At 43.6% G+C, this 23,109-nt stretch overlaps 1 protein-coding gene across 1 annotated transcript in view; it reads right to left on the bottom strand.

Moving 5' to 3' along the window:
• Positions 1-20,740, bottom strand: part of CDH20 (cadherin 20) — a 36,478-nt gene extending 15,738 nt beyond the window's left edge. The window contains exons 1-6 of the mRNA XM_054190424.1: positions 20,498-20,740; positions 13,567-13,861; positions 11,767-11,886; positions 8,034-8,201; positions 6,034-6,221; positions 1,143-1,396 (exon numbers count right to left, since the gene is read on the bottom strand). Of these exons, the coding sequence (XP_054046399.1) occupies positions 1,143-1,396; positions 6,034-6,221; positions 8,034-8,201; positions 11,767-11,886; positions 13,567-13,861; positions 20,498-20,740 (1,268 nt within the window). The remainder of the gene's footprint in view (positions 1-1,142; positions 1,397-6,033; positions 6,222-8,033; positions 8,202-11,766; positions 11,887-13,566; positions 13,862-20,497) is intronic.
• Between the last annotated feature and the right edge of the window lie 2,369 nt (positions 20,741-23,109).

Below are 23,109 nucleotides of genomic sequence, written 5' to 3'. Positions count from 1 at the left end.
GGATAATGCCAGACAGTAATCAGCAAAATAGGATGTGGGTGGAAAAAAGTTTAAGGTAATGAAATTGTGATGCAGACAGTATAATACTTAGTTTTATTGAGGAATTTGAGACAATGTCATGAGAGGTATGATAACTTTATAACGTAGCTAGAAAAGATAGGTATATTAAGGTAGCAGAGATTAAAAAAATAATGAGAGTAGCAACACAGAAAGCAATATCATTAAGAAGAACAGGCTTTGTGTCTGCTCAGATGTCATAGCTGAGGCCCGCAGAGTTGCTCAAATGGATTTCACTGTCTTCAATAACTCCAAATACTTGATGTTTCGACTCCCTCCTGTATTTCCCAGGACCGTTCTCGAACACAGACAATTCAAAAGCCGGACCGAGGCAAGGTTAGGCAAACAGCAGCTCAACACTGAAAGTGTTTCTCAGGTGAGAGAAGCAGCCAGCCCGCTCGGATTATTAACTTCCAGTCACCCAGAGCTTAGGCAGGTTGTGAAAATTAGTATGTGGGCTGGCCTCGAAGAAAAACAGTCTTCTCTGATAAACTGGGCTGACTTGGAGCCCCTATGAGCTGTGATCACACAAATCTGCTCTGTTGGCTCCTTGCTGAGCTGACTCTCATATGCTGTAAATACGACTTTACCTTTCTTAACTCCTTATGGGAATATCTAGTTCTGCAGCTTTGCCCAGACACTATATAATTTAGTGATTCATGAATATTTATTAGTATGCATTCAATCTACTCCAAAAGTAGCTGTGTATTTGAGATGTTGACAAAGGCAGGCTTTGAAACAGAAGGGGGAGAGGGGAGAAGCGAGTTGGTTAGCTTCCCCTTGGTATGGCAGCAGAGTCTCAGCAACGCTGTCAGGTTTTGTGCCTGGGGATTGTTTTCAATGTACGCTACCAGGACATGCCTGACCAGTTCATTGCAATGCTAGATGCAGACGTTCTCCATACCACAGAAAAGGCAAGGGTGACCTCCTGCATTGCTTTGGCAGTCATAGCAGAGCCCTGCGGGTTGACTAAACCCACTGATGACTACCACAGGCTAAAAAGAAAGGGAGTTCCTTCTTTTTCAGCCCCATCACTGCCCCACCAACCAAAAGTACCAGGGAGAACATGCAAAGAGAGGACAGACCTGATCGAGTTGTTGGTCACATCCGGGTCCTTGGCAGAAATGATCTGGATGGTGGTTCCAATCTCCACGTCCTCGGGCACTTCCACAAAGTAGAAGCTGGGGTCAAACACAGGAGGTTCGTCCACATCCTCCACACTGATGTGGACTGTGGTGGTGTCGCGGAAGGGACCCAGGTTCAGGAACCGCATTTCCAGGTGGGGGTTGGCACCCTCTACTTTCAAGGTGTAGCTTTTCTTGCTCTCAAAACTTAAAGGCTGAGGAGGAAAAATATATCTAGCATTAGGCACACTTAGCCATATGATTTAGGCCATAAATATGATTTAGGCCATAAAATTTTGGTTTTCAGAAGTAAAAGATGCCCTCTAATATAAACTGATGCTTCTTTTTTAAAATCAATCTTTACTATGATTTTTAATCATTAGGGTAACAAAGATAAATATTTGCAGGTGGAGACAAAGCATTGAGTGATTGAGTGACAGTAGTATTAGAAACAGCACTGTCTGCATGTTTTGCTTTTTTTTTTAATTTGACAGTTGAACTGAAGAAGCCAGGAGAAACATTCGCGGATCACTTCAGAATACATAGTCTTTCATTCTTCTTGCTGAAATGAAAATAAAAGCGGCCACACCACCATTGCGTTGTGATTCACACAGTGTGTTTAATGAAAATACAGGCAGAAACAGACAATATGGGAGCACCTGAAAATAAGGTAAAGATATGAAGAGTTGGTTCCTCAAACACGGGTCCTGGTAGCAGGGACAAGGATGCTCACACATGGGGTGGAGGTCCCAGTTAGCATCCTCTTTTCTCCCTGAGGAGGTCAGAGTCTTGCCTCCAGAGTGCTCTGTCTGCCTAACGGGCTCCAGTGGGACCAGGGGACATACTCAACCTCTCTTGTGGGATCCTGCTCCAGTTTGTATCAGTAATCCATCCTTTCTAGAAGTGGGGTTTTTCACCTCCTCAGTAAGTGTCCTAAACACAGGTTCACAGTCCAGGTGTGCCAAATGCTAGGATTTGAATCTCATCCCTGCCTAGAGAATAGTTTAATTTCAAAGCACTATGAGCTACCCCGACCTCTTCCAGTGGAAGTCCTTCCACTTTTTATTAAGTACTCAAGTATTACTTGAAACAAGGAATGGGAACGACTCTTTTTTTTCACCTTTTCTTTCCTGGGATAATGGGTAAAGGGCTGGCAGCTTCCTCTGTTAGCAGTTTCATGAGTTTGATTTCCTTTCTAGATAAAACTACTTATTTGGTGAACATGGATATAGAAATAATTGATGCTGGCACTGAACTTTTCAATAAATAATTTTTTTTGTCTCCCTTCTCCCTTCTTTTCACAGATCCCTGAAGAAAATAGGGCCTCTCCAAAACCTGCTTAGACCTAAATGGGGAGTTCTGTATTTAATGTGCAATTTATCAGTCTTGATAAGAGATGATTAAAAGTGTCTGACAACCAGAATGACAGTATGGAAGGCCCATTCCAAAACATACAAAAAATTTTCACCAGGTGAAGTACACCTTACAGGGGATACAATCATACTTCACAAGTTACAGTTAGAAGTTACAAGCAATCCCACTGTAGTTAAATGGTCACAACCCTTTACTTGTGGGGAGCGTTAACGCTGAAAACCAGCAGAACTGGATCCCCTTACATGGCACAGATCCTGCACAAGACAAACTTTGTACCAGGAAAGAAATGGCCCAATTCTCAGGGTCCCCCAGTGGGACATACTCCTTTTTGTTACATGAATAGCTTTCAAAATGTGTGGCTTTATTCGTACATAAGGATTTGAGCATCGTGTGTGGAACTATCGCACACAGCCTTTGTTCATTCAGACTCCAGTGAGATCACTGCTGTTCCCATCCAACACCTTTGCTTTTCCTATTCAGATCTTTCTTTTTGAAGACCTACCACCAGACCAGATAGGCAGGAAAACAGAGGAGGACGATGCTGAAGAAACTGGAAGTCAAAGGCGTGAAGATCATTATTGTAGCAGTGAAGTCCTCCTTGGCCAGCCATAACCCATCTCTTTTCTGCACTGCTCAATAGTGCAGCTGGCCAATTCTGCAGCCGTGAGATGTGTATTAGTTTAAGCAACATCAGCAGAAGTTTCACATGCTCAGGCATGGCAGGAGTATATACTACGGGCCTCAAAACACCCCTTGAATTCAGTGGAGGCTTCAGTACTTGTCTACTACCACAGCAGCTTATTTCTGCAGAAGTGGAAACGTTGCAGTGACATACAAAAGCTCATACTTTCACAGTGAAATTGCCAGTACTGATATTCTGCATAGGAATGCTTGATGAAAGACTGGAGTTCTTGAAATTATAAAACTAAAACTCCTTCAGTAGGAACTGATTTTCTTGTGCCAGGGGAGATGATGGTCCAGTATTACTGGAGATGCTGTGCAGTGATACAACATGAACCGTGCAACCTGTGGCAGCAGGTACAAGCAGGTGATCTGAAACTTGCTCCTGCTGCCCTTAGTTCCACCTGGTAAATCAGTGACTACTGCAGGCATAGCACTTGTCAGCAAGAGTTTAGCTACATCTACAAACATATTACCCATTACTGCAGAGTCATTATGGTCTACCAGTTGCATATTTATGCATTGTAAAAATAGCAATAAAATATATTCACATGACCAGGAAACACTTATTGTCCATCTGGCAAGGAATGTGCAATGCAAAGCTGCCTTAACGCATACTAAGAAAGAGGCCATTATATCTCATGGTTTCTCATGTGAAGAAAACTGTGTGAGAATCATTGCATGCACACTAAAAACCTAAGTTATTAAAAGAGCAGTTAAATCACAGAAACACTTAATAACTATAAAACCCAGCTGCATCAGGAAAAGACTTAATCACCTAGTAAGAAAAAGTGAGGAAATCAAACAAGCGTGCAAGGCTGTCATGTTTTTGTGGCTCCTGTGTTCAGACACCCTTGGTTTGCTTTGAACTCCTTCATCAGCAACCACGGCTTTCCCTCTTGATCCTCTCATGGGCCAGTGCCTCAAAACTGGTGCTCTTCCCATCAGATTTGTCTTCCATGGGTGCACTCAAACCTCTTTCCAACACTGGTCCCATGGGGAGGGCAAGCAGGTTGTCTGCTGTGACCCAGGCATGCTGCAAAACACAGCTGAGAGGAGAAGCACGCCACGGAAACCACTCCTTGTCCTTCTTCCCCCAGTGCTGAGACAGGCACCGAGAGGTGCGTCGCATGGGCAGGATTTAGGAGGAGCCTCTGTGAGAAAGGGGGCAGGCGCTGGGCAGGAGGGCAGTGCCGGGCTCCCCATGTGCTGGTGGTAACCCACCAGCCTGCCTCCAACAGAGAAGGAAGCCAAGGCAGGGAGAAGGGAAAGGCTGTCACTGGGATGAGCATCAGCCTCGCAGGAAGGGAGCTTGCAAGGAACTGTAGCTCTTCAGGAAATGCTCAACATTTAGTTGGCTGAGATAAGTGGCCACAAGGCCTCAAGCAGTGGTTTTATGTGTAAATTCTGACTTTTTGGTGCCCACGGTAGAAGCGTTAGTTATTTCGTTGGGAAATCATGAAAGGGAAAGTTTTGTTTTCTTTCAAAGAAGATTTCATTCTGGGTTTAGAAATTATCTCTCTTTCCCCCCACTGTTCTGATATCCTTTTCTATCAACATCAATTGATTTTTTTTTTTTTTTTTGCTTTAGTGGATCCAAAGGACATCTTTCCCAATGTTTGGCTATTGATAATCATGTAACTAAAAAAATCTACAGGCGTATATATACATATATATATAATTTTAGAAACATTTATGTACAGTAGGTGTATTGAGCAGTGTGTACCAGTATGCCAGTATGTATCTGGTATGATTCATGCCATAAATTTTTGTAACTCCTCCTCCTGACATACATGAACATCTAGTAAAACTGTATTCATAATAACGAAAGTCAAGCTTAATGACACATTTACTCCAGAGAAACTATTTTTTTCACCAATAAATGAGTGAAAAATTACATTAGACTTTGCACTCAACATCTATTTAATTTCAGCAAAGCAGTTAAGCACATGCTTAACTTTAGGGACTAGTGTTCATAAACAAGATGTGGAGAAAGGTGACCATAAATACATGCTTAAGTGCTTTGCTGTAGGGCATAGGGGCTTGCAGGGTCAAATCTCACCCATGCGTTGCTCCATTTTAGTGCACAGTCTAGTCCCAGGCCATTTAAATGGAGACTATACTTCCTTATTAGTGCACCAGATATGCTTAGGCAGAAATATGGTTGCAATTTCATAACGTAGAACTAGAGTTGAACTTCTAGCATTTATGAAAGATGGTAGAATAAATATCCTATAGCAGGGAGTCTAAGCAAAATACTCTGTTCCCTTCTGCATAGCCTGCGGTACAGAGTACTAGAAGTTTCACAGCTGCCATTTTAGAGACAACTTCTTCTAGCCTAATTAGCATTTATGGATCTTCAAGCAGCAATTAAAAAAAACTGCCTGGTTTGTATTGGTTTATAAATAATTCTAAGGCATGCTTTACTATTGTTTGTGGGACACCAGAGTGAAAAATGTGTACAGTTCAAATGCAAATATTGATCTAATTTCTTACATTGTAGGATAATTAAGCTACGGAGAATATTTAAATAGATAAATAGTGAATCAGAACATTCCTTCAGTGGGAAAAGACATGTTTATGCTAATGCTGTCCCCACTAAAGGTTGCTCCTAGGAACGCAGTCTGCTTTCATATTTTAGCAATGAATGTTTGAGAAATTGTGTTTTTATAGCAGGAAAGGGGCTACTGTCATGTAATGGGAACAAAGTCACTACAGGCGTAGGGAATATTGCACACATAAAATGTAACCAGGGCTGTTAGCCATATAAATTGCTATAAAAAGGAAACTTTACTACCTTTCTCACAGTTATGATGCCAACTTGGTAATTAGGATCGGTGTTAATATCAAAGACGTCCAGTCCGTCTCCGTCCACAAGGCTGTATTTCATCTCCGCATTAATGCCTTCGTCCAGGTCTTTAGCAACCACGCGGCCCACGGTGGAGCTGATGGGAGCGGACTCCAGCACGCTCATCTGATAATGCTCTGGCACGAGCAGCAAAGAAAGAGAGCGGGGAGCAAAAAACAAGCTGTGAAAAGGAACCGAAAACTGCACAGCAATGCAAAGAGCAGACCAGGGCAGACTGCAATGCTGCATAGCCTGCAGGGAATCCCTAGTACCTTTACCAAAGCTGCAACAGCGGTGTGATTCCTTTTAGAAATCAACAGCTAGACTGAATTGCCTGGGAAGCTTTTATTTAGGTGTTTGTCACATCAACAGGTTTGTTCAACGGGTTCTTTTCAAAACAGCAATGTACCTGGAAAAGGGAACTTCAGCTAGAAAAATAGGGCAATTAACACCAGTGCTGCTGCAGTCATGATATAAAGCAGGGTATGAAACAGATTTAATAGGACAGGCATCTTTTATTAGATCAGCTTGTACAGTGGGAATAAGCACACACGTTTTGAGCACCACAAATCCTTTCCCAAGTCCATATAAACTTCTTTTCCACCCTGAACAAGGCTTTGAGAGCTCAGAAATTTGCCTGTTTCTTCCAAGTTTACCAGTTACTCTATTAAAAGATACTACCTCTCCCTGCAAACCCTACCTTGAGCACATTTGGTGCATCACTAATTTGCTTAGCAGCAAGCCTGGGGAAAAAGAAAGCTGCTATTTTTAAAACATGTTTTAAAAATACAAATGTTGTATCGAAAATACTTCTGTGACATCATACTTTATGTTCAAACCTTCCTTGCTGCACCCTCTCTGTTAACTCCACCAGTTACTGAGCTTTGCAAGGCAGAATTACACCGAGGGTGGAGTTTGATCTATTCTCATTTTTCTTAGTCAAGTGTTTGATATCAGTTACAATTCATGCTACTTTCAAAACAGGATTGGCAATGGTGCGGTCAACAAGCTGCTCTGCCAGAAGAAGAAAAGTGGAAGTTGATGCTTCTTGCTGATCTCGGTGGAGTGCTTTGATTTAGCAGTGTAACATCCAGAAACAGATGGAGAAGCAGAATAGCCACAAAAAGAACCGCAGGACTTTTCATTTCTCAGCTAGATGAGAAAAATGGCAATACCAAAATGGCTTGACACTGATCTACACCACCAAAAGAAACAGTGTTCAAACCAACCTAAAAAGTTTCTTTCAAGTTTTTAACAGTAATATAGAATTTTGTAGGTAAATTTGCTCTGAAATAATTTTTAAAAGAAAGAGCAAAATATTGCAAATCTTGCTCTGAGATTCACTTCTGTAAATAGAAAGTAGCATTTCTGATAAGAGTGGAGTTGCCTATTTTTGCATGCCACTAACTGTGGCTGTTACATATCTTAGGGTTTAACTGTATGTTGTCAAGGTTTAGATGAACCTTTCCTGGGGAGCAGGCGGTATGACAACGTACTCTACACCGGCAGCACAGCGACCCGACGCTGCCCTGCAGCGGCCTGGCTGGAGTGTTGAATGAATGATCTTTCAACTTCCAGCACCGCCACATGTCCCTGGTTTGACAGACATCCTTTCAGAGATAGGAAGAAAAGAGAATCAGGGCAGCAATTAGCAGCCAAAGGCAGTGGCCACGAGTAGTCTAGGAACACAAAAGATCTCCTTCTTTCCTTTTTCTGTAAATTAATTTTTCACCCTCTGAAAAAAGCGGTGGTTTTGTCTTCTGAAAAGACAAGCTGGTGAATGCTCCATTTTGACATTTTTCTGAAGGAAAGTTCCTTCTTCGATCCGAAATTCTGCCCATCTCTAATTGTGACTACCCCGAGTTTGAAAATGGCTCTAATGAGAGCAAACTGCAGCCGTGTAACTCAGCCACCCTTTTTGTGCCCCTCCTGGCGCAGCGGGTACTCACTCTGTGGAAATCTGGGTGGATTGTCGTTGACATCAGAGAGGGTGATGTTGACTGTGGTTGTTCCAGCTAATCCTCCCAGCTGTCCACCCATATCCTTGGCCTGGATAATCACTTCATAATATTCTTTTGCTTCTCTGTCCATGTTCATTAGAGCTGTTCTAATTAAGCCTGTGAGGTTGAGGGGGGAAAGGGGTTTCGGGAACAAAAGAAATGGTAGTTAAAGAGCGCACAAACAACGTGGGGTCATCTTGCTCCTGCATCATGTTCCCTGTGTCAAGAATGAGATCAGACTCTGCATTCAGCCTCACCTTCCCTGGCAGAGTAAAACTCACCCAAATTAAATCTAGGTTAACAGAAGGTGTGAATTTTAAAGAAGCCCAGTTAAAATGCATCAGCTCTGGGGCAGGCTGGCTGTTCAAAATTAAAACGTTGCCTTCCCAGGGAGCTGGAAAAGCATTTCGGGAACAGAGGGTGCGCTAGGCTGAATTAAGGCCCTGCTCAGGCTAAATATGTCCGCACAAAAGGTGGAAGTGATGTGATTAGTTAAAAGCTACATCAAGACGAGTTTTCCAGCATCCCTAGGCACGCAGTCCTGGAGGCAAGCTGACATAAGCCCACGGGCTTTGCCCGGGTGGTTCGGGCCCCGCGCTGGGGGCTAGGGGAGCAGGATTTGGGGCCGTACCGCCGGTTCGGGCAGGTTGCTCCCGCACCGGTGTGGGGGGGGGGGTGGGAGGCGGTCACCCCGCCCGGCCCCCCCCCTGCGGAGCCGTCCCTTTCCTTCAGGGTAACACTACTGCGAGAGGACATGAGGTGGCAGCAGCACTTCTCCGATGGATGCTGCGAGGAGCCGGGCGGCCGCTGAGGCTCCCGGCCGGGGCCGGCGGCTCCCCCTGCCCGCGTCCCCCGCCCCCGGCCCTGCCTCGCCTCGCCCCGCCCGGCGCCGTCGGGTGTCCGCATGAGGGTTGGGGCGGTCCTCTTCTTTTTTTCCTCTTGGGCGCTCCTTCCTTCTTCGCCCGGCTGTCCCCGCTCGATCCTGCCCTCCCCCGTGTGACTGTCTGCCAGGACGGAGGGGCAGAGGCCCCCGTGTTAGAGCTGACAAACCTCCGGTCCTCCCAGCGCGACCCATTCCTCAGGCCGCCAGCACCTCCTTGCCCACGGCGGGCCAGCAGCTTGCTCCTCTGCCCACCATCGCTGCTCAACAGGCTGCTCGGCCACACAGTGGTCCCCGAGCCGGAGAGAAGCAGTGGCTGGTGATGGAGCCCAAGGGATGTACTGCCAGGAGACACTTTCTAGGGCACTTGCTAGACATGGGCTGTGACACAGTGGGGGTGCCCTCCTGTGTGGGGGCAAATGCGTGTCAGCCCCAGGCACCACCCCAGTCGCATGGCTCAACATGCAGTACTTGCACATCAGGACGCTATGAACTTGCGTGATCTGCATTTGGTCTTTATTTTTAGCAGAAAGACAATGTATGGGTTTAATAAAAAAGCAGTAAAAAGATATCGCATTGGCAATTATCACTGTATGTAGAAGGGAAGAAATAGTGACCAGTACTGAGCAATTCACAGTGAGCTATTTTAATCTTGCTACATGGAGCTCTTAAGAGCCTCATCCTGCAAAGTTGAGTGACTCCCATGAAAGGCTGTACCTCCTCAGCTTCCATAGATATAAATAAGATATAAAAATGCTTAGCATTTTGGGAAGTATTTCCTCCACATACAAATACTTTTCAGGGAATTTCCACTCTTGACTTGTCCTTAATATGTAACAGGCTAGATCTAAAAAAAGACATCAGTGCCTAAAAGCCAGGCTCTGCCAGGCCTGTGTTTGGGGCCTCTGGTCTCTAGAGAAGGGCCAGTCCAGGACACCAGGACTCAGAGACAGGTTGGGGTTTATGCTCCTCCAAATGGGACCCAGAAGAGCAGCCATGCTAAGCGGGGAGCTCTGATGCTGCTGTACACAACTGGTCAGCAAGGAAATGCTGAGGATGGTGATGAACCTTAAAATGTTCCTTACGGCTATGGGAAAGGCTCAGATAAAAGCTCAGGTCCTCAGATCTTCCAAAAGAAAGGTGCTGGTACCATTTCCTTCACCAAATGGAGTCAGGTTAGATCTCTTAAAAAAAAGTAGTAAAGAGCAGAGGTGATGTCTTGTCTCTTCTATAACAGCCAGATGGTTTCTTGGGAAGCAGGAGACTCAGGGGCCTGTGCCTACTCTGCCTGAGGGGATTTAAATCCGCTTTTTTCCCTTCTAGGGAAATATGATCATGGTCAGGCCGTAAAAGTATTCTGGAAAAAGGGAGGAGGAGGGTCTCAGCTTTCCTTTGAAGCTGTGCCTTCACATATAAGTTTGCTCAACACCTGTGAGGCTGATGACAGAACAGGAACAGGAACAGGAACTCGTGGTGCTTCTGGCACCAAGAATTTGTGTCAGGAGGTGAACGATAAGGACCCCAAATGCTTCTAGCAGAGGAGAGTATTGAAATGTGTTGCCCGCTATTGGGTGCTTTAATCACTACCCATCAATATAAAGGAGCTGGTGATCGTTTATGCTCTAGGTCTGTTTTGGAAGAAGGTGAAAGCTGGAATTGCATTTTGTGGGTTACCGAATCCTGCAGGTGGGTTTGCACGGCGGGAGCCGGTTAGAGTCCTGTGCCTGGGATGGGGAAACACTTCTGGGTCATGACTGCGCTTAGCTTAAACGCGTGCCCTGTTCCCTACTTGTGAAGGCTGAGACTGCTCTGGACATGTCCAGAGATGCAGGTCTAAGTGACTGGGAAATTAGTTAAGTGGAGGAAAAGGCCTTTTCTGGGTTAAAGTATGTGATTTTGAACTTAAGGGCCTAGCTTCTAAGTTGCTCTCTAGTGGTTAAATCTGTACTGGATCTGACTCTGAATATTGCTGCTTTGCTTTCTTAGAAATCATTCAGTACTTAGCAAATCTATGATTATGCCCTTATTTGTCTGTGGTTGACAATCTGACTACAAAATTACTATTTTATTTATATTGTAAAGAGCTGCGGAAATAACATACCACATACAAGTTTGTCTTTGGCTAGAGCACCTACTCCATAAACTGCTAACTTTCAGAAGTAGATTATGCAGTGTCTTTTCTGTTCTGTCGCCTAGGGCTGAGCAATGTCTATCGTCTCATGAGTTTCTGACCTTAGCACTACAGATGCCCTTTAGAAACTGTCAAAACCTGTCAGATTCCTCTTTTGGATATAAATCTTGGAAATACACAGAAAAAAAGAGAGAGAGAGAAAGCAAGCAAAACAGAGAGGGTGTCCTATAGATAAATTTAAGGTTATTAACAAGAACACCCTTAGGTAAAACTACTTCAGATAACTGCATCCTTTACCCTGCACTTTCCAGTCCTGGTAGGTTCACAGATTGCTTGTTTTCCACTAAGCCTTCTTACCAATTAGATCTGCTGAAGACATCGTTGCAAGTGATAGAAGCCAGCAAGAATATTTAGAGCACCAAACCCACCCAGCTCCTGAGCTGCAGAATAGGGTCATTCAGACAAGTACAGCACTGCAGCGAGCCTGTCCTGCTTCTGGAGCTCATTACCACAGCCTTGCTTTAACCCTCGCACAGTGCTGCTCTGTCTTGGCTCCAAGCCACAGAAGTATGTTTCTCTGGCCACAGTCATGATGCACTGCCTGTTCTTTCTGCTTGAAACTTTTTTCTTTCCGTTTTCACACTGCCTCTTTCCCTGCTGAAATAACATACCTGTCCGAGAGTCCACAGAGAAATATGGTTGTCCTTGGAGAATACTGTACACTACTCTTGCGCTGTTCCCATAGGTTGGGTCATCAGCATCTGTCGCTGTCACCTGGATAACAGAGGTGCCTGACAAAAAAACCCATCAGGTAAGACCTTGTGGGATAAAGAGCTGGCATGAAAAGTACATGGTTCAAAATAAATAGAAATGCCTAACAAGAGCTTTCCCACACCGAACTTCTCCATTTGATGCTCATAGTGCTTGTACTTATTGCTCATACTTGTATCTCATTAGCGCTAAAAGAATTAATAGCCATAAATTCATCATGCGTCTGTAAGAAGATATAAAAGAGCAAGTACTCTATGGACCACAGTTACAGAATTGCTGATCTATCAGTACTTTGTTACGGTTTGCAGGGAGCTGGTAGTTATATACTGCTTGCTTCTTTTCCCCTTTTCCTGATTTTAAATGTTATTTAAAGGCAGCTCAAATAAGATCTGTAGCTATGCTGACATAAATCACGGATTGCTGCAGCGGGCCCATGGATACTGCATGTTGACTGAGGGATGGAAATTGTACCCAAACACTGAGCACGAGGGATTGTATCTCTGGGATAATCTCTCTGCGGGATTGCCGTTTACATTGCATGGCCTGGAGATTATACCCTGCTGAAGTGCCTTTTGGAACCTCCACAGATGCATATATATTTCTTCAATTGGTTTTCAAGGTCTGCTTCCTCTGAAGCTAATAATGGCTTGCAGGTGATGTAGTTTATCAAGAACAAGGAGAAGGCAAGGCATAACTGCTTGAAATATATGAGTTTTGACTCCTTAAAATGTCAGACAATGACCTTATAAATGTATCTAGCCTTCTACATAATGTTTTGTGTTAGAAACAAATCTAGTGTTACTAGATACGCACTGGAAAATAAATCTAAATTCAAGCTAGCCATTACCATTAAGAAACATTATTTCTGAATGGAACTTTTGTATTTGATGCTTGTCTCTAGCTTTATGTCAACATAATATTGAAGAATGAGAAGTTGAATCAGGTCTGTAACTTTGGGACACGTGATTTATAGGGTATTGTCTCTGTAATGACGTCACAGACCCAAAAAGCAATAAGCACCTCCAAAAGAAAGACAAAAGTCCAGGAAAACAGTATTTTATGTGACTATTGGCTTTGTTTTATGGAAGTGGTTTCTCCTGACTTGTGTAGGTAGGAAGGCTGCTGTTCATCTTCTGCCTGCACTGCAATAACAGGACTGTGTTTGACATGATCCCACTCTCTAAAAGTGGAGAGCAAACGGTACCAGAACTTTGGGATCCACTGAAATGTGTTTAGTGCAGACTTAAAACAGATTTAGAAGGAGCAAAGCTGCTAATAATTGTTGTCATGTCTCCATGATTTCAAGAGCTCCTGGACAGTATTTCATCTCTCAGCACAAACTAGAATAGGTTCCTAAAATTGTGTTATTTTATGGATGGTAATGGATGTCTAATGCTACTGTCTGATGGAGGGGAGAAGGGGCACTAAGTTACTGCAAGTTGTCTGAAGATGGTACGTTTGAATTACATCCTTTTCAGCCCTCCTGCTTCCCTTGGCTTGTTCAGAGGGGCCCAGCTGACGGTGGCGTAAAGCCTGCTATCCCTCTTCTGCAGCAGTGGGGCACCCCAGGGGACGCTCTCCTGCCCTGCAGCTCCTGCGTCAGGGGCAAAGGCTGAGTTCAAGGAGTCAAGGAATTTATGTTTTAGTGACCATCTCCAATTTGCTTAGACGGGGAAGAGACTCCACAAAATCTGCCTTACCCACAGGTGACATTTCTGGAACAGAGGCTACGTAAGGCCCATCCAGGAACTTGGGTTCATTGTCATTAATGTCTTGGATTTTGATGATGAACTCCGACTCCGGTTCCATCGGCCGGCCCGTTCGTCTGTCCAGAGCCTGTGCCCTCAGGGTGTACTGCGACCTTTCTTCCCGGTCCAGTCGCTGAATGGCATGGATGTCCCCCGTGGTATCATCAATTGTAAACACAATGCCAGCTCCCTCTCCTGAGAGGATGTATTTGATCGAACCATCTCCCCTGTCCATGTCGGAGTGGAGCTGCGGAAAGGAACAGGATTCAATTAGACCACGAGTTGGGCAAGCGGCTGCTGAGACACAAAGCACGTGGGCATCCTGAGCACTTTGGTCTCACTGTTGGGACTCACAAGCTGGTTTTAATGAACTTGTTTTGCTGAAAGAGGCAAATACTCAGTAAAGTCTGTATCACAGAGTTGCAATTAAAAACCCTCTCCTGTCTTCCCATTCCTGCACCCACAGCTGTGCCAGAAGAAAAGGCAGAGGCACCCAAACAGGAACAGGCTCTGTGCCTTTTTGAAGTCTCACTCAACACAAGATTATATTTTGCCTGGTTGCAATGGCCATTGAGAAGGACTCACTGCCAGGCTTGGGATAAGGGGAGGTCAGCAAAGCCGCAGGCTGTGCTCGCTCACCTGGCTTAAGAGGAGTCAGATATTCCAGGGGTAGCATAATGTTGGGGCAGATGAGGTAAATCTGTTCGGGATCAAGGGGAAAGCAGGATGGGAGAGCTACTCAGCAGCTGTCATGATTCAGAAATGTTTAATTTTTTCTTTCCATGAAAATTTTAGCAATAAAAATTAGGCTGTACCCTTACACCTTCAGGAAAGAATTGTTGTCAAACAGTATGTAAGGCAAGGAGTGAGGAACATTTGATTGTTTCTGCAGCAGGCTATAGAGATGAGAGGCATCCCTGATTTTCTAGGGAATTAGCGAACGGATTTATTGCATGACTACTTATTAGTTCTGAGCAGCCACAGATAGCTGTGAATGCAACAGAACAGAAGAAAAGTAAATGCAGTGCTAATTATGATCTAAAACAGAGAAACAAATCATCCTGGAGACTACCATTCTGCTAAACACCTGGTTCCCATGAAATGCTGTAATGACTACCAAAAGACAAAAAAATCACTTAATTTCACTCACACTATGAAGATCCTTAACACTATGCTCATACTTCCATGGTTTTGAGGAATAAACCATGAAGACCAATGCCCAGAGATGGTATTGTTTCAGTCCCAAAAGACAGGAAAGCAATAGAATTGAGATGCAATAATCAAAATGTGATTTTCAAGAATGGCTCAGGTGTGAATACCATTTGCCAGTGTGATTATCATTTTTGAGAGATGAATAAAGAATAATAAAGAAAAAAGTGGTCAAAGTGGGCTGGATTCAGTTAAGCAGATTTTAAAATGCATATATGAGGTAATTATCTCAAGAAATATGGTCAGAATTAAGTGTGTGTTTAATGCTTTGGTGAGCTCAACGGACATATGGGAATAATTGTGGAGGATGGGGCCAATCATAGGTAAATATTTGCACTGGAGAGAAAAATCCTGGAATAATAAACTGAATAGATGAACACAGGATTGGTAGGATTTGAAAAAAGAATCCAAATAGAAATGGATAATACGTGTAGAACAGCAGAAGTCAAACCTGATGCATTTGATTACAGGCTGTTCCCTCAATATCAAAAGAAGAAATCTCATCACTGAGCTATTTAAAAACACACAGAAAACTGCACAAAAATTTATCATACAGGAAAAACTTTTATAGGGATGTGGACAAATTGTCTTACCTGACTTAAACATTTCTAATGCCAGTGGACCAGCTCTTCAGCTGTTTTAGGGCACGTGGTCCCATCGACTTGCCAGCTGAAAGACCATTTTCCCCAGTGAAGGGTCTGGTTGGAAGATGCTTGTTCTCTGGAGGTTGTTTTCCTTACTAGCCCCTCAGAGCGTAGCACATGACTTACACAAAACCTGGGCCTACTTCTGATTTTAGGGTAAGACTGAGTTCAGCTGAGGTGGGATCTTACATTCGTTGTGTTCCATGGCAAGTCCCAACCTGCAGACAGGTCTGTATGTAGGTGGCCCATGGAGCCTTAATGACTGCTGGGACAATGAATGTTAAAGCCACTGTAAAGTAGCTGCAAGAGCTAAAGGTGCAGATTGTGATAACTTTCGTGTCAGGTCACTAGTATTTCATTTCATTGCTTTGCCAGCGGTCTCTGCAGTGGCAACTGCATCTGAGAGACATCGGTTCTTTGGAGGAATGCTGGCAGCTCTCAGGTGATGTATCAGCTAAATGGAGGAAGAACCAGCCCAGACAAATTTGGCAGTGGCAAACAGTTAAATTTAGATGACTGCCATGTGCATTAATTCCCATGCAAGAGCCAGGACTGCAAACTGGCATATCATCAGGAAACACCATCTTGTGATTAATTTAAAAAAAGACAGTGGTTGTCATTATTTACCCTAAACACCCATAACTCAGACATTATCACTGTAGGAGCTAGTAAACAGGATGCTTCCAGAAGGAGGACACTATTAATAGCTTTTTGAATTGGTTCAGAACCACTAAGCTACATCTTGGGCATTTGTTTTAGTGCATCAGTGCAAGAATGCAGCTGCTGAGACAGATACAGATGTTAGACCTGATTTGGGACTTAGAGCTGGGCCTGATGGAAGAGAATGTGTTTTGGAACATCAACAAGTCCTCATTAAATAGGAAAAAGGAAAGAAAAGGAAAGAAAGAAGTCAAAGTCAAATTCACAGTCAAAGAAATGGCAAAGGAAAATAAATTATAAAAGGAAGTGGCAAAGGCATAGAAAATTGAATGAAAAAGAGAAAAAGAGAAAAGAAAAAGAAAATTACAATTAAAAAAAGAAAAAACCAAAATAAAACAAAAAATAATTAAAAAAAACCCCCCAAAATAAAAACAGAAAGAAGAAAGCATCTTTTAAAATAGCAGAAGGTGTTCTGGAAAGTTCAAGAGACTTAGAAGAAGATACTAAATCAAACTCATGGGTTAAATTACACCTTCTGTCCGAAGTCCTATTTGGAATGAATGCAGTTGTGTAGGGAGCAAGCAAGGAATGAATGTGGCACGTTAATAAGAATTTGGGAGTACAAGAAGATCTCTGTCTAATTGTGATTTGTTAAAAGCATTGGGTCTCAACCAAGGCTAGGCAGGAAGACATGCCAGCAGCACTTTTGCTGCTTCTCGTATAACCTGCTCTTTCTAGACAAAGCAAAAAAGAGCATAAAAGACTTAATACTTCCAGACTGCAATAAATCTGAAAGCATTTGGTGTCTGAAGGTACTGAAGCACACACACCATTGCAATGACAAACCCAATATCAGGATGCTGCAGCTCGGGGTGTATGTAGAAGTCACTCTGTTGGAAAGGTGATCCAGTTTTTAGTTGGCTCTGTTTTACGGGTGGTGCGATAAATTGTGCTGCCGTGTGGCTGACACAGAAGTAAAAGGAATTCATTTGTACTTTCTCCGGCATATTAAAAGAGTGGACTATGGGAGGAATGAAGCTGATAACTCCTTAGAAATTGTTAACAGTGTCAACCTGGGTTGCTTCTTATGATGAGGATAGCAAAAAAGGTTAAGGAGGTTATGTCTGCATCTGAATGACACGTTTCCAGGCAAAGGGTGTGAGGAAGAGGGTGGTACTGCCGGGGGTGTCTCAGGGAAGGAGTCGCACAGCTCTGCTAACTGGGCTGTGACTCTGTCCTCGACGTGCTCTCCTTTCTCTGCCTCCAGGGAGGTAACACCTGCAGGGGATTTCTGTGAGGATGTGTGAGTGAGTTTGGTTGATCTGCAGTGATAGTCTGTAGAAAGGATGCATTTTATTCACTCATTCAGCTGCTGTGGTTCAAATGCCTCTTTCCTTTGGAACGGGGTTAGGGAGTCTCCGACATGGCAAAGTGGTTGAAGTCTGTCCCCAGTTCAATTACTGATGCAGTTTAGGCTGATGGATGAACTTGGAAAATACCTGCTGCAGCAAATGTGGGGCCTTTGGTTTCCCTAGTTCATCCTATTAGCCGATAATGGCTACCTCTAGGAAAGTTAAAGCCTTGTATTTATCTGTGAGAGGACCAGGAACCCTCTGAAGCTAAAATACCTTAAATTAAATTTAAACTCTTAAATGAACACTGGAGAAAAGCAAAACTTGTACTGACTTCACCTCAGGAACTTTCTTTTCATTTCCCTGTCCAGAAGATATTTTGCTCCTTACGTTACAGTTATGTAGGAAAGTACATTTTTCACAGCAGCCTTGAAAATCGTATTGGGCAAGCCTGGACCCATGGTTCAAGTCAAGGTGCTTTTTGGGTTGCTGCAGTCCTACATAGCTAGCCAGGAATAGCTGTACAAGAGCATCAGAAAAGCCCCTCTCTTATGGGAAGCCTCTAAAGTAAATACAATTGGATCTATGCTGTGCGCTTTTTCTCCTTCTGATGTGGGCTTGGAGAGAGCCAGTGGATAAAAGCAAGGCCTGGTTAGCAGGATGTTTCAGGGTGTCGTGGGTGGTATCAGTTAGAAGAAGCTCTGTCTGGCCAGGCGTGGGACCCAGGGCTGTTTGGAGGGCTGGTGCGAGCAGTGAGCAGTAGGCTGGGAGCTCTTCTGCACCTCCACCCGGCTCTGCGCAAGCCCTTCCAGAGCTATTTCTGAGCCAGCCTGGGGTGACTCAGGCTGAAAAATTTCTGGCCTGCCAGAACAATTAATTCAGCCCACAGTCTATACCCTGCTGACCCATTTCCTAAGGATCCCTAAAGACACAGGCAGCATGAACGCAGGAGTTGTGAGGAATCGTGGTGGGCTGCAGCTTCTTCTGAGAACCCGTGCCTTTGGCTGTAGGAGATGAGGAAAAGCCTTTCCCTTATGGCAGCCCCCACTACTTTCATCCCACTGCTTGGCTGGCTGCTCTGCACCCTGTTCAGGGATGGGAAAAGATGAAATGTTTGACCTCCAGAGATCAGTTTTGGCAGCAGAGTTCCCTGGCGTCTGGTCTACATGGAGCAGTGCAGAGCTAGGAGGCCTTCAGAGAGATCCAACCACGTCAACTCAGCAGTGCGTGGGGCTAATTGGCCCTGTTAACCATGGGAGCTAATTAGCCCTTGCGCACCCCTGTGCCAACAGGCGGTCCTGGAGAGAGCTCATTCATGGCAGCCTGGGCCTTTGTGTGGTGGACACAGACCATGAGGAGTCGTCCCCGCTTCCCCCTCCTTCAGCGGAGCTGAGTGGCAGCAAGCTTAAGAGCACTGCTGACCACGCCAAGATCTTGCGCTCCTAATGACATAATCAAGTCTAAACCAAAGATGATTCAGTTTCTTCCAGCACTTGTTTTAGCTGAAATTCAGCTCACAGTGCAAGTCTGGAGTTTCAGATACAACCAAGTGTGTGAAATAGTATGTCTGGCCCTTGTTCCAAAGCTGGGAATTGCATGAAACCAAATATTAATTTCTTTGTTCAATAGAGATATCAAGAGCTGAAAAGCTAGGTGCAAAGATGAATGAAGACTAATGAGGTCTCATTTGGCAGCAATCACTAGAAATGCCATTGCTGTGGGAGGAAGCAGAGCACATCTTGGTGTCAGTCACACAGCGATAAATCAGGAGGAAGTCTTTTGAAGCCTGTGGATTCATTTTGATTTATACTGGTGTGACTGTGAGCACAGTTTAGGTCTACAGGGTTGTAGCATGATAAATACAAGTCCAAAATGGGCATCTGGACATGTCAGTCTTTTTTTTTTCTTTCTGCAGATGGATAGAGTGGAAGGAAAGAAGGAGCCTTGATTGTGTAAAAATAAGCAATGAAATCTGAAAGAATTGCCTTCTGACAAGCTTTCTTAGTTCTTAATTTTTCATATCTACCTATGTGTAGTCTGCACTTATCATAGTGGTATCTGATATTCTAAGCATGTAAAATTGTAAAATCTTAATTGTATTGTTCAAACACTGAAGCACACTAACTCTCCCCCTACCCACTTTTTCCAGATTTATCATGTTGGTGTAGATGAGAAGCAAACTTGGTGCTGACCATAACCCTTTGAATAACAGGGTCAATACTTTAAACAATTCAGAGCCTTTAAAAACAGAAAAAGGAGGATGGTTATAGTGAGGCAGACTGTGATGGCAGACATTACTGGTCTGATTTCCATCAGCTTATTCCTCAAGGAGCTACTGAAAAGTGCTTAGGGATTCATTTTACACTTAACTGTACTCATGTGTAGGTTATTGGGTTATAAGGGATCCAAAAATAGGACTATTCATGGTTGGATTTAATGATCTGTTCCTCTAGCCTTCTAGATCTGGAGCAACTTCTCTGTAGTCCACAGAATTAACCTGTGGTCAAACTGTGGTAAGCACGAAGCTACTCTGACCCTAGAGGTTTGCAGAAAACATTGAAATTAAAATGTCAGTTTTCAAGAGAAATTGGCTGTTTAATCTTATTGTGAATTTCAGCTTCCAGCTGACTTGATCACAGACAGAAGCATGATCACAAACTCTTCCTTTCTTTCCTAATCCTCATATGTCAATACAACCTTGCTTTGCCTTGACATTGTAGGAGTCCCTGGAAAGATCACTGCAGATTTTCTAACACTACCTCAGTTACAGATGATGATTGGTGCAGCAGATCTCTTTGAAATAGGCAAACACATTGACGGGCCCTTGAAACAGGAATTCTTCCCAAACGAAGGTGATACTGGTCAAAAGCTCTAGGGAGCAGAAGTGAAATTAATGTGGATAAATTTACTGCCAGAAAGAAGGTAAAGGCAATTAGGGAAACTTCCTGTGTTTCACCATGGACTGCAGATACACAAATGTACGCACTCTGCCAGATATCCTCCGGGTGCGGGTCTTACCTTCCCAACGTACAGAGGGTCAGTTCCTGTGTACTCCTCCAGAACAAAGAACTGGTTCCACACCCAGCTCCGCTTCATACGCTGATGCAGCTTGTCTGACAGGTTGTCTTCTTGCCCTTCAGTGAGGGGCCTGGCACTTCCTGACAGCACAGTTGTAGTAAGGTCCATCAGTCCCCAAAAATACAAGGAGATGCCAAGTCCAAGCAAGTTCTTTGCATTGCTCATTCTACCTGAAGTCCACATCCGTATACTAGGGCTGACTTAAAAGTCAAAACACAGTATCTTAGGTCCCTTGTGAAGAAAGTAGGTCCTGCGTGCAGTCCTTTGAAATGTCCAAGAGAGATCCTGGTTCTGAGAATGGCAGTCTCCTGTAAAGTTAAAGGAAATTCATAGGAGGATGTTTTTTTCCCCAAGGTAAAAGAGTTTCCTCAATAAGCAAATATGCTATAAAATATTTAATCTTCTATATAAAAATATAATATCAGGATACACACCTTCTGAAACTAGGAATACTATTAGCGTATAAGCTGCAGAACTGGAGCCTTAGAAACAAGAATCGTCAGGATTTAGTCAATAAGTAAGAGTTCTCTACTTTGCTTGCTTAGCCGTAGTGTTGCTTTATGGTATTGATTGGCATGAGTTAAGTGCATACTCTTTAGAAATATTTATGACCAGAAGTCCTTAGAGAATATTTAAAAACAGTTCACTCTGGAAAATTATAATAGCTGGTGAACACTTTTTGGCAACTGTCTTTCTCTTTCTGTTTGGAAACTATGTCGTTATCATTACACACACGTGCACGCACACATGTCTACATAAATACAGATATTACTGCTATATTGCAAACCTTGGATGTAATTTCTAGCAGCTCCAAGTTATTTCTAATTTTAATTATTCCTTCAGCCTCCCCGTTTCTTGAATTTGAGTTTCACACTCTACTGCCTCCTCTCTGAGGAGCTGATTGCTGCTACAAATGCAACATTTCTAGAATTTGAACGGTCAGTTAATCATTTTATAGCCCACAAAAGGTTTCACAGTGCTGACAGTCACATGCTATTGTGTGATATGTCCAAGCAAGTCAAGCTAACACATTTTTTTCCTCCACAGGCCTGAAAGACCCGCTTAGGCAGAGGAATGCTGACCCCTATCAGAGGACACTTTCTCATCAGTCTAGGATCTTTTGTTGTCATGAAGTCAGTTTAGTGGGTCACCTCACTGCAGGCTATGGATTGTAGCAAACATTTCCTTCACAATTTTTCTGAGTTTAATGATGTGGTGCTGCACTCAAGTTACTCTGTCAAAACACTCCATACATCCTCTGTGGGCCTAGTATTTTTGCTGTTCTTTTTGAGAACCCTTCTTTCCCTTTTCAGGACAAACAGACTCATGAGGAAAGGCGTATGGGGCCGAGGCTTATGCAAGTAGTTCACACTTAATTTTACTGCTGTTCTATACTTAAGTCTTAATTAATTGTTTTATCCTGTGGAAATAAAACGTAGCAGGAGATGTCTGTCAATTATTTCTAATTGAAATTCTTGAAAGACTTCAAAGTAATAAAAAATATTTTAAAGATTTTCATGATAACATTTTGAAGTGAAGAGTGAGACAATACAGTGTTTTCAACAAAGAAGAGGAACGTTTGAAAATTCCCTAGCGTCTAAGCTGGTACAACTGGAAGACTGGGTACATTGAGAAATCTACTGAAAGAGAAATTCAGAATTTAATCCAAAAGTTGGCTGAAATCCAAAAAAAGCACCTTGAGTCTAGAATAAATGTCCACAGGCGAAGTAAAGATAAAATAACTATCTATCTTAGACTAATCTTTACACAAAATAATGTTTCTAAGTACAAAGCCCAGAAGAAATATGACTAAACAGTGCTGTTAGTCTATACAGATGCAAAGTATAGCAAACAACTAACAGGTCCTTTACCTTGAAAAGTTTACAACCTAAAGCTCAATAGATTAAACAAAGAAAGGACAAACTGTAAGCACAGAACGTGAAAAACCTCTTCTAAGCAGAGCAACATACAGAACTGCTGGTTGTTTAGACATTGGCTGCGTAATGTGCTAGGGCTTGTTGTCTGCAAAGCCAAAGAATGGGGATTTATCTAAGCAGTATAAGCCTGGAAGGACCACAGTAATCTCTGTGTGTCTGTCACTTCATGAAGAAGCTGGCAACTGTTTGCAAGAGGCAGGGACGAGGCTCAGCTTGCCGGATACACGCAGTCAAAGAAATCCAAGAGCTGTCTGTGCAGTGCTTGCCTCTCTCTGTCCCATAAGTCCTTAGCTCCCCTTAGCCAACATACATTTATACTGGGGAAAGGAGACTGAAGTGCTCTTCACACAAGGTACATCCACCTTGCTCTGTACATGAGCTGTCAATGTGTGCTCACAGCCCAGAAGGCCAACTGTATCCTGGGCTCCATCAAAAGAAGCGTGGCCAGCAGGTCAACGAAGGTGATTCTGCCCCTCTATTCCACTCTGGTGAGACCCCACCTGGAGTACTGCGTCCAGCTCTGGAGCCCTCAGCACAGGAAAGACATGGACCTGTTGGAGCCGGTCCAGAGGAGGGCCACAAAAATGACCAGAGGAATGGAACCTCTCCTATGAG

Source organism: Rissa tridactyla, chromosome 2 (genome assembly GCF_028500815.1).
Source record: "Rissa tridactyla isolate bRisTri1 chromosome 2, bRisTri1.patW.cur.20221130, whole genome shotgun sequence".
In the NCBI taxonomy this organism is placed as follows: Eukaryota; Metazoa; Chordata; class Aves; order Charadriiformes; family Laridae; genus Rissa; species Rissa tridactyla.
This window is presented reverse-complemented; position numbering and strand designations above follow the sequence as displayed.